The 12,200-nt window shown below is 37.9% G+C and overlaps 1 protein-coding gene across 3 annotated transcripts in view; it reads left to right on the top strand.

Annotated features, from left to right (window-relative positions):
* RELN (reelin) overlaps positions 1-12,200 on the top strand; it is a 535,951-nt gene that overhangs the window by 153,803 nt on the left and 369,948 nt on the right. For all 3 annotated transcript variants that reach the window (XM_032276354.1, XM_032276355.1, XM_032276356.1), the window contains exon 3: positions 8,287-8,422. In XM_032276354.1, coding sequence (XP_032132245.1) covers positions 8,287-8,422 — 136 coding nt within the window. The remainder of the gene's footprint in view (positions 1-8,286; positions 8,423-12,200) is intronic.

A 12,200-nucleotide genomic window follows, 5' to 3' on the forward strand; every position in this document is an offset into this window, starting at 1 on the left:
TTTTTTTTTTTGAGACAGAGTTTCACTCTTGTTGCCTGGGCTGGAGTACGATGGTGCCATCTTGGCTCACTGCAATCTCTGCTTCCTAGGTTCAAGCAATTCTCCTGCCTCAGCCTCCCGAGTAACTGGGATTATAGGCATGCACCACCACGCTCGGCTAATTTTTTTTTTTTTTCATAGAGATGGGGTTTCTCCATGTTGGTCAGGCTTGTCTCCAACACCTGACCTCAGGTGATGTCAGGCTCCCAAAGTGCTGGGATTACAGGCATGAGACACCGCGCTCCACCAGGGTTATATTTTTCACATTGAAAAAAATCATGGTTTTAATATACTTGCCCTTTGTTTGGTAATACCCTATCCAGAGATGTCTTAGTTCTTGAAACCCATGAAAAATAGACCATGGTGTGTTATACTCACTTTAACACTAACCATGGCAAATTATAAACTAATCAGATTTGAGTAATACACATCTTTCATCTATGAAATACAGAATTGACCCAACATGAGTGTGTAATTTTTCAATAGGTTGGCTATTTTTGTTAATAAAATCTTTGATGTGTTTCTTGGAAGTGAGTAGCCTACATTTTTATGAGCATATGTACATTTTATTGTGGAGAATGGGGATCATAGAACTTCTAGTTATAGTTCTGACGACCCAAAGTGTGCACATTAAAAGTGCAGAAAAGTATTCCTGGGGGAAAATGGGGTTCACACAAGGTTTAGTCACAAACCTAAAATAACTGAAGACTTGTCAAGGAAAATGACATCCTGGAAGGCGCAGAAATATATGTCACTGTCTTAAAAGAGATTGTGGGGGCAACTTTAAAATAATTAAAGATACTGTGAGTCAAATCTTGCTGAAGTATAATGTAGATGAAGGAAACTCTGCTATTGATTCCTATCCTTCAACCACAGCTTTGATAAAGAAGACAAATATTTGATATTTGTTATCTAGATACACGATTTATATAACAGTGAATTTAAAACATCCATGTTTTATCAAAGGAATAATGGCTTTAGAGAGTTATATTGATTGTTTGCATAGAAATTACAACAAAGTTATGATTATTCCATTTTTCAGATGTTGTACACAGTATGCAAAAGAAAAACATAACATAGTTGCTTTAAGGTATTGCTAAAAATTAGAAAGTTGTCAATTTTGTAGAACTTCAGAGTTTGAAGGATAAACTCCACTTTCTTTGCCCAAAGCTACATCAGGAGAGCCACATTTGACGTGTTTACTTTCTCTCAATTCTCTTGAAAAAGTATAGTATCTTTTTCTGTGGTAGAAATTCCATATGGACACTTTTTTGCATGACAGTTTACATAAAACCATAACAATGTAAATAAAATCATTATTGTAAGTACACTATACACACATATTTTAGATGTACATATCTCCTTGAGAAATTGTAGTTAAATTATTGTGTTCTAGATTCTGTTTTCCCTTTCCCAAATAATATTAAAAAATTCAATGTGGATCCTATTCAGGATGCTGCAAAGAAAGCAGCAAATAAATTTAAATTTATTATCAAATTCAAAATTTTATCCCAAGAATGGTTTCCAAATCACATTTATTAATTAGGTGATATATGTGTTTCATGATACAAAGGCATTAAAAAGATCACCATGGATGCAGTAAATTGTGTTTTATAGAACATGAGAAGCTGATTCTGAGTGCTCTCATTCTTCTATTTCTCTATGCACCCTTGCTCATTATGTCTGTCTTTGTGTAATGTCCTTCCAACTTTCTTCTATCCATTTAAATTGTACTCAGAGCTTATAATGAAGACCCCAAATGAAAGGGGTCTTAGTGATTATGATCAGCATTTTACAGATGTCGGAATGAAGCTTCAGAGGGGTGCCCTGACAGAGGTCATACAGTAGTGTGTGGCAGAACTGAGGGAAGCATCTCTGGATTAAACTCTGCTGCTTTGTATTAAAAAAACAAATATGAGAAATCTTAGCTTTTTCTTTAAGACTCAGTTCCAGTCTCACTCCAGTAGGAGCCATTGACCCCTAAGGGCACTGGCTGGAATCCAGGCTACTTTGTACACTTGCTGAATGAACATAAAGAGGTTTCATCTCCATGTATTGGTCATTCTTACACTGCTATAAAGAACTACATTAGACTGGGTAATATATAAAGAAAATAGATTTAATTGGCTCATGGTTCTACAAGCTATACAGGCCTCTCCTTCTGGGGAGGCTTTGGGAAACTTACAGTAATGGTAGATGGTGAAGAGGAAACAAGTATGTATTCACATGGCCGGCAGGAGAGAGAGAGAGAAGTGTTACACACTTTCAAACAATCAAGTCTCATGAGAACTCACTCACTATCACTAGAACAGCAAGGGGGGAATCCGCCTCCGTGATACAGTCACCTCCCACTAGGTTTGTCCCCCAACACTCGGGATTATAATTCAACATGAAATTTGGGTGGGAATACAGTACCAAACCATATCACTCCGTTTTCTCAGTGTCTTAATTAGCAAAATGGAGAACATAACACTCCCACTTCATAGGGTTAGTAAAGGCCTTAAACAAGTTAATATTTATGAAGCATTTAGAGTAGTGCCAGGTCATAGTAAATGCCTAACAAGCATTAGTTGCCATTATCATAATTGTCCTTATTAATAACTTTTCACTCTTATTTTGTATTTTTTATCAATACCACCCAAGTAGCAATTACTCCTTTTCTAGCTGCTTTATGTAAGATGTTATTTTATTCCAGTTTTCTCTACCCAGCTCATGTCATATCAGGGCAAGGACTATGTTCTCTGTTTCTTTTATATATCTCCATAGAGGCTAACACGATGTTTGATGCAAAATAGGAATTCTGTAAATAATTTTCTTCCTGCTGGTTGATTTTAGATAAATAGATTTCTAATAGCTGCAGCTCTGGCCAGTGTTTACATGTTCTCAAAGAAAATGCCAATTACGATGTTAGCAACATAATATGCCAGTGTTTTATATTTAAAAAGCAAAGACCACTGTACCATCATAGTGTTTGAAGTTGCATAGAAAAGTCTGGAGAGTACATGTTTGGGATGGTTTTAGGATTAGTGAGTAAGAGGATAGGTTATTTTGTGTCACTACCAGAGGCATTATGTTAGAAATTATTGTCTGTCTTCAAACTGTACATTGATACCATAATGATATGAATAGTATTACTCTAAGCCCTGAATTCTACACATTTTACTAAGGCATTTTTAATGCAAATTCTTGGCTAGACATCAGAATTGCTTGGTGAGCTTTTACAAATCTCAATACTCACACCATACTTCAAAACAGTTAACTCAGAATCTCTGGGTAACAGTATTTATTAAATCTGTCCTCATGGTGCCACTAGGCAGCCAACTTGGAGAACTGCTATGCTAGAATGTTAAATTGCCAGAATATCGTTCTATGGCATATTCACCAAAGGTAGGGTGTTATAAAAATTATATAAGTTTTATAAGGGTAGCAACTTATAAAATTATATCAAATAATGTGTGGTATAGACATTGACTCATTTTCGAAGAGGGGTTTTGAGGAACCAGGAGGCATTTGACCATGAGTCCTGTTACTAAGGCGTTGTCACACTGAAACCTTATTCTGTTTGATTTGTTCCCCTTCCCACGGGACTGTGGCTAGGGCTTGGTTTTCCTTTTTTGGCCAGGCAGAATCCTGCAGACTTGTCGTTTTCCATACACTGGATCCCTGCTTTATGCCTGACCAGAGGGGAGTGGCAGTTCCTGAGTCACACTATTGAGTCTCCTTGGGCACTCTGTAATTTTCCTGGGACTCTTTTTTTCTCCCTAACCTTGTGATTTCTCTGGCTTGGTGATTTTTGTCTCAGGATTCAGCTTAAAAATGTAGAGTCTTGCATGAGAAAAAGGACATCATTCGGATAGGTCAAAACATAGATTTGTTTTTCTATATTTTAGACCAGTTATGGCTTACTCTGAAGAACTTTATACTGTAGAATATTCTGTTGCATTTAGTTAATGTGAAATATGTGTTATAATTTCTGTTGTCTTTTTTTAGTCTTGCTCCTGAATAATTTGTATTAGAAATTATTTTGTCTTTTCTTTTTTGCAACCTTTACCCTTTCTCTATATTCAGAAGACATTTATTGAGGATGTGTGATATGTTAGACACTGTGGCAGGTGCTTGGGATCTAAAGATTAAAAGTGGTGTCCCTCATGGACTACTTGGGGAGATGGTCAAGAGCTGTGATAAAGGGATGTATGAACTGCTGTGATATCACAGAGGGAGGACACTTATCCACACATGGGGCAAGAGCAGTGAGGGAGGGAGGGGCAGTGAGGGAGGGCGGGGCAGTGAGGGAGGTCTTTGAGGACTGGGCCATGTCAGATTGTCTTTGTATCATTAGGCCTAGCATAGTAAGTGACTTCTCTCAATGTTTGGTGTTAAACAGAGGCTACATTGAGCCTTGCCTAGAAGAGCACATAGAAATTAGCCTAGCAGAGAGCAAGGATTGGTGGGAAGAGAGCAAAAGTCTGGGACCTGTTGAAAGCAGAGCCTGTGCTTAGAGGTGTGAATGAGGGTGGCTCAGCCACTAGTGCTTGAGAGTGATGGCATTGCTGGTTCACAAAGGATGGTAAGTGTATACAGGGAGAGCGGGTGGGGGTCAGATTGTCCCAAACCTTCTAACTGATGTTAAGAAGTTTGTATTTTTCTGGAATCTGATGGGAGCCATTTAAGGAGGTTGCACAGGGATTGACATGATCATATATGCCTTTCAGAGAAATCATTTTGGTAGAACAAGGAGTGAGATAGGGGACAGAGAAACCTGTGAAGAGTAATTATGATATGCCAGGGGAAGAATGACAGGAATCTAGAACCCTTTAGGAAAATAAAGTCAAATCCTTACTTTGTACCACACAACAAAATAACATTCAGAAACATTAAAGATGTCAATATGAAAACAAAATAGTAGAAAGAAAACATGGGAAAATATTTTTAAATCTCGGGGACTGAGGAGTCTTTTCAAAGAAAAGCGAGACCAAAGGCCAAAATACATGCTTGACTATGTGTAAGGTATTAGATGCTAGAGGGATGTGGATTAGTAGACCTGATTTGTGCTTTTAAGGAGCTTAAGAAGTAAAGAAAGTTAAGAAACAGAACATTCCAAATGCCTTGTGCTAAGTGCTATGTTGGAGTTAAATAAAAAGTTCAGTGGAAACCTATAGAAGCAGCTACCTGGGTTTGCCTGGAGGTAGACAAGAGAGGCTTGAAAAGGCAGAAAGTGAGCCAAATCTTCATGTAGGACCTGTCAGGTGGTTGAGACCAGTGGAAGAGAGAGAGCATTTTATAGAGAGGGTACAGGTTGTACGAAGATAGAGGAGGGTTCATTTGGTATTTTTGGTGTGCATAGTGCAAGAAGATGGGCAAAACATGGGGGCAGGAAGTGCTGAAGCTGAGGTTGGAGAAGGCAGTGAGAGGCAAAGTTTATCCTTAATTTTATCCTATGGGCCAGTGCCATCAATAGAGCTTTCTGTGATGATGGCCATGTTCTGTTCTGTGCTGTCCAATATGGTAACCATGAACCACATGTGCTGTTGAGCATGTGGAATGTGGCTAGTGCAATTGAAGAACTGAATTTTTAATTGTATTGAATTTTAATTAATTTAAATTTAAATAACCACTGTGGCTAGCAGCTACCAGATTAGACAGTGCAGCTGTAAACATTATGGGGTTGGCTGGGTGCGGTGGCTCATGCCTGTAATCCTAGCACTTTGGGAGGCCGAGGTGGGTGGATCCCTTGAGGTTAGGAGTGGCCTAACCAGCCTGGCTAACATGGTGAAACCTTGTCTCTACTAAAAGTACAAAAATATCAGCTGGCTGTGATGTCAGACACCTGTAATCTCAGCTACTTGGGAGGCTAAGGCAGGAGAATCACTTGAACCCGGGAGACGGAGGTTGCAGGTTGCAGTGAGCCAAGATCACACCATTGCACTCCAGGCTGGGTGACAGAGTGAGACTCCATCTTAAAAAAAAATGGTGTCATTGAGGGTATTTTGAAGGGAAATATTAATAGTGTGAACAAATTTATATTTTAGAAAGATCACTCTGGTAGGCGGGAAGAAAGTCAAGAGTTATGAGAGCCCACTGCTTTCAGAGAGGGTACTAGGTGCTGTCATATGTATTGGGCCATTTACTACTCAGAGCAACTTTAAGGTATAGAAGACATGGTATTTCCATTTTATAGACAGGAAAACTGGATCTCAAAGAGAGTAAATCATTTGTCCACTGTCATAAAGGCAATAAATGAGAGAAATTTAAAATTTAACTTTCTATTTCTGACAATGCTTTTAGTAATTTTTTAAATAATAAACTTATTTTTTAGAGAAGCTTTAGGTTCACAGCAAAACTGGATAAAAAGTACAGAGTTGCCATATGCCCACTATCCCTACACACAAAAAAACCTCCCCTACTGTCAACATCCTGCCTCAGAATGTGGTACATTTGGTACAATCAATGAGCCTACATTGACACATTATTATTACTCAAAGTCCGTAGTTTACAATAGGGTGTACTCATGGTATATACATTCTATGAGTTTGGACAAATTTATAATGACATATATCCACCATTACAGTATCATATAGAGTAGTTTTGTTCCCTTAAGAATCCTCTGTGCTCTTACTGTTCATCCCACCTCCCTCTTTAACCCCTGGCAACCACTGATCTTTTTACTGTTTCCATAGTTTTGCCTTTTCCAGAATGTCATACCGTTGGAATGATGCACTATGTAGCCTTTTCATATTGGCTTCTTTCACTTAGTAATACGCATATTAAGTTTCCTTTATGTCTTTGCCCGGCTTCATAGATATTTCTTTGTAGTGCTGAATTAACATTCCATTGTCTAGATGTACCACATTATCCAGTCACCAACTGAAGGACGTCTTGGTTGCTCCCAAGTTTTGGCAATTATGAATAAAGCTGCTATAAACATCCATGTACAGGTTTTTTTCAGACATATGTTTTCAATTTACTTGGATAAGAACCAAGAAGTACAACTGCTATATCATATGGTAAAAATATGTCTAGTTTTGTAAAAATACTGCCAAACTATCTTCCTAGGAGGCTGTACCATTTTGCATTCCCACCAAAAATGAAAGAGAGTTTCTGTTGCTCTGCATCCTCACCAGCATTTGTTTTCAGTATTCCAGATTTGGGCCATTCTAATGTGTGTAGTGGTATCTCATTGTTGTTTCAGTTTGCAGTTCATTAATGACATATGATGCTGAACATCTTTTCATATGATTATTTGTCATCTGTGTATAATTTTTGGTGAGGAATCTGTTTAAGTCTTTTGGCCATTTGTTAATTAGGTTGGTTTTTTTATTGTTGAGTTATTTATTACTATTTCATATCTAGATATACCTAAGATAATTACCTCATTAAAAAAAGAGAAGCATCCTCTGATAGCTCAGCTTGGAGCTGACCTGTTCACAGCTAGGTCATTATGTTCTCGTTTTGAACATAAGCAATTCACAGAAAATCAACATTAAACAAGATCACTTTACAAATGTGGTGTTATGAGGCAAAAACAAGACCACTCTGTATCATACGTGAACACAGACAAGACTAAGAACATGAGGCAAACCACAAAGATGACCAACCTCCCCCTCCATGCAAACAGAACTGCTTTTCTGCCAATCACAGATTTAGCCTCACCCCATTCCTCATGCCTCTTAAGATTGAAACGATAACAACAACAACAAACTAAGATACTCAGTGAAAAGATTACCTCTACTTTGTGATAGCCCCAAATGCAGAGGCAAAGGACCTTTTGTTGAAACTTCTGAATAGGACTGGGGAGTTTCCCAGGCAAACCTGATCACCTTGCTCTCTGAAATAACCTTACATAAGCCTAAATATTTTAACAAGCTTCTCCTGACATCCTTTTACTGAGATGCCTCCCATTTTCCCATGGCAGTTGGTCTTCCTTGCTGCAGACAGTTCCAATAAACCTAACTTTGTTCAACTGCAGGTTAGTCCTGGTAGTCATAGGCAAAAACCAATCAACAAAATCAAAGCACATCAAATACTATAGCAGCGATTCCAGCAGGTCACTCTTTTAACAATAATGGTTTAAATAAGTAATTTCCCTCTAGCAATACAAAGTGAAAAATTACATAACTTACTGAGAGGCCAAACAGCATAGAAAATCTTAACATGAAATAAAAATGTTTAGAAAAAACCGTGATGCCACGATAGGAAGGACTTTGTTTCGTTGTTGTCTTTGTAACAGCTCTCCGTCCTTTCTTGCAGGGGTCATGTCTGACCACCAGTTTGGTAACCAGTTTATGTGCAGTGTGGTGGCCTCTCATGTGAGTCACCTGCCCACAACCAACCTCAGTTTCGTCTGGATTGCTCCACCTGCGGGTACAGGCTGTGTGAATTTCATGTAAGTACCCAAAGTGTCTGTAGTATGTACAGAAGGCAGATACTTAGGACCTCTCATGGGGATACATATAGAATAACTATTTAAATGTTTTATTTTGACAGGTTTAATCTTAATTAAAATCACTAATTTTGTTGTCAAAAAAGGTAAACACTTTTTTAAAAAGTAAATTTAGCAGTTTATTTTTGCATATTTATGTGTACCTCCAAAGGTCTACATTGGATTTTAGGTGACAAAAATGCACAATAAAATAAAAGCCAGTGAATTGGTGGGAAGGGAGAGTAGGAGACGTGGGGTATAGGGAGAAGTTGTTCAAAGGGTACCAAGTTTCAGTTAGAAGTAAGTTTGGAGATCTGCACAGCATGGTGATGATAATTAATAATAATGTATTGCATATTTCAAAATCGCTAAGAGATTTTAAACATTCACATCATAAAAACATGATAGGTGAGGTAATGGACACGTTAATTTGCTTGATTTAAATCATCCCAAATGTAAACATACATGAAAACATCACATTGTGCTCCATAAATATCTGAAATTCTTTGTCAATTTTTAAAAGACAAAAATAATTGAATAAATCAGGGCAATTGGAAAATGAATGTTTAGAAAATATGGTGAAAATGGGTTACAAAGTGCTATAAGGCCCTATCTACCTTTTAGACGAAGCCCACAAACTTAGCTTTGAGCTTTCTGGCCATTAGTGCCAAGAGGAAAGTGGGATCAGTTAGGAGATTCCTGGTGGCCAGAAGTCAGGTACTCTATAGGACCCTAACAACTCTCCCAGGTGCTTTCATTTAGAGGAAACTAAAGGATGTTCTGAGCAGTGTTCTCAAACGCATCCTTAGATAAACACTGCACCATGGTTCCAAGGCTGTGATGTGTGACATCTCTACCTCTACCCCTACCCCTACCCCACAGTCACCATGCCTCATCCTTCTTATTCACGGCTCCTTCCCCGCCACCCCATAGCATTTTTACACTTTTTTCTTTCTTTTTTTTTTTTTTGTTGTTGTTGTTGTTGTTGAGATGGAGTTTCACTCTTGTTGCCCAGCCTGGGGTGCAATGGCACAATCTTGGCTTATCGCAACCTCTGCCTCCTGGGTTGAATCGATTCTCCTGCCCCATTCTCCTTAGTAGCTGGGATTACAGGCATGAGCCACCACACCCAGCTAATTTTGTATTTTTAGTAGAGACAGAGTTTCTCCAAGTTGGTCAGACTGGTCTTGAATTCCCGACCTCAGGTGATCTGCTCACCTTGGCCTCCCAAAGTGCTAGGATTACAGGCATGAGCCATTGCACCGCGCCATTTTTAAGCTTCTAATACATGATATCCTTCACTTATTTAATTACACACATTGTTTCTTATTTGTCACTTTCTACTAAAATGCAAGCCCCTTGAAGGTAAAAAAAATTTTTTCCACTGATTTGTTGCAACTGTCTGGAACGGAACCTGGCACACAGTCAGCCCTCACTAAGTATTTGTCAAATGGATGAATAAGCCAATGGTATAAAGTCAAAGGCAATTCGGAGCAGCAGTTCTATTGGCAGTCAAGCAAAATAGAGCTGAAAGGTATCTCAAATGGTTTTCTATTCAGACTTTCTGTTCGAACAGCAAAATCCCGTAAAACCTGTGTATTCTAAAATTTACCGCTGCCTTTTCTTGTCTCTCAATGACGAACAGCTCAGTGTCTGGGGTTTCTATGGGTCAGACATCACTGAAATATATAGTCTTTCTGCATATCCTCTGAGTTATGCAAGCTGCCAACATCAGATTCATCTCAGATAACTGATTGATATTTAAACCCACCATTTTCTCCCTCAGAACGTTTTTTTATATATGAACCTTTTCCTTCCAGTATATTTTGCTAAGATGATTGCAGTAGCTTCCTAACTTGTCTGTCTGCTCACCTCTAGCCCATTTTTCCTTCAGTATGTACTACATATTGTTGTCCAGTTAATCTTCTGATTACTCAAAATTTGTCTAAACCTAAAACTCCTCTCTGAAGACCAACCCTTTGGCAAAATTTGAAGGCTCTTCCAATGTCTTCATTTGTTATCTTCTCACTTATCTCCTGTGGCACACACTTCCTGATGGAGCCTGAACTGGCAGCCCTTTCTGCAATTCTGTATAGATCCTATAACTTTCTTTCTCCATGCTTTTTCCTTGGCTGGAATGCTTTTTGGTCTCAACTTCAATTGTTAAAATCTTACCTATTCTTCAAGACCTGTTTTAAATACCAACTCTTCTGTAAAACTTGCCAGGGTATCAACAACAAAATTGATGTGTATAATCACATTTTGCTTATTACTCTATTGTAGTGTTGACTTCGCACGTGTGTGTGTGTGTGTGTGTGTGTGTGAAATCATATATATATATATATATATATATATTTGAGATGGAATCTCACTCTGTAGCACAGGCTGGAATACAGTGGTGTGATCTCGGCTCACTGCAACCTCCACCTCCCTGCTTCAAGCAATTCCCCTGCCTCAGCCTCCCGAGTAGCTGGGATTACAGACACATGCCACCCTGCCTGGCTAATTTTTTTTTGTATTTTTAATAGAGACGGGGTTTCACCATGTTGGCCAGAACTCCTGACCTCAGGTGATCTGCCCTCCTCAGCCTCCCAAAGTGTTTGATTACAGGCTTGAGCCACCACACATAGTCAATTATATTTTACTATATACTTATTTGAATTAAGTTATTTTCTGTTAGATTGGACAGGGACACATTCTTACTTTTTTGATTGTCCTATAGCTTCTACAGTGTATTATGCGTAAGGTGTGAAGATAAATGCCCCTTGAATTCAATGATGTTCAATGTTGTCATTACCTTTAACTTCATAGTCATCACTGACCTTGGTGCTTTCTCTTACTCATACTGGCACTTGCAAGGATGAATTGAATTCTTGCCTTGCATGACTTCTTAATTTAAAACAAAGTTGGTTTTCTGAAAGGCAAAACACAAAGTATATCAATAGCAGCAATGTAGAACTACTTCCAAACAGATATGTTTTTAATTGAATCTGTTTAAGAATGATATTTGATAGCTTGTGATCTCATTACGTTTGAGGTGTAAAACTCTATTTTCTTCTGAGACATAACTTAGGTATTTTAAATTAAATTAAAATGGTTTTCTTAGCAGTTAGTTGGAAAAATACTGTTTAGTCAGTTTTTACTGAATGCAAAGAAGTTTACCGATCCTCACCCATATCTCTTAATAAAATTTTGATGATACAATTTGCACCTTTTAGCATTCTTGACAAATGGTTAAATCTTTTATCATAAGCCATGATTATGTTGAAAGCTACATAGAGTAGCTGCTTTCTTTATGGGCAAGATGCTTTTGTTTATCTCTTCCTACTTAGTTTATGAGAGAGTACAAGAGAACTTAAATTTGAACATGAGTCACCGACGCAGTTCATTTGAAATTTTCTGAACTAAATTCTTGCAATTTTTAACCTTTATTCTTTACTGTAATGCTTATTACATATTGAGTAGAGCTATATAAGAGTAGTACCTGTAAGTAGCAAGTACCCAGCAGTCCTTGAAGGGGATTGCTAATATTCAATGTTAATTTTAAAAACTATAAAAACCACACACACATACACACAAAACCTCTGGCATTTGAAGGTAAATATGCCATGATTCTTTTTTCTGATTAACCTCAAAAATTAAGAAATTCACTTTTTAAGGTAGGAAAGGTTATTTCTTAGAAAGTAAACTTCAGCCATGCTTATATGCCTTTGTGATATATTCTGTATGGCTTTCTTTTTCC

This window comes from Sapajus apella, unplaced genomic scaffold, assembly GCF_009761245.1.
Source record: "Sapajus apella isolate SASKATOON/1434 unplaced genomic scaffold, GSC_monkey_1.0 scaffold7, whole genome shotgun sequence".
Taxonomy (NCBI): Eukaryota; Metazoa; Chordata; class Mammalia; order Primates; family Cebidae; genus Sapajus; species Sapajus apella.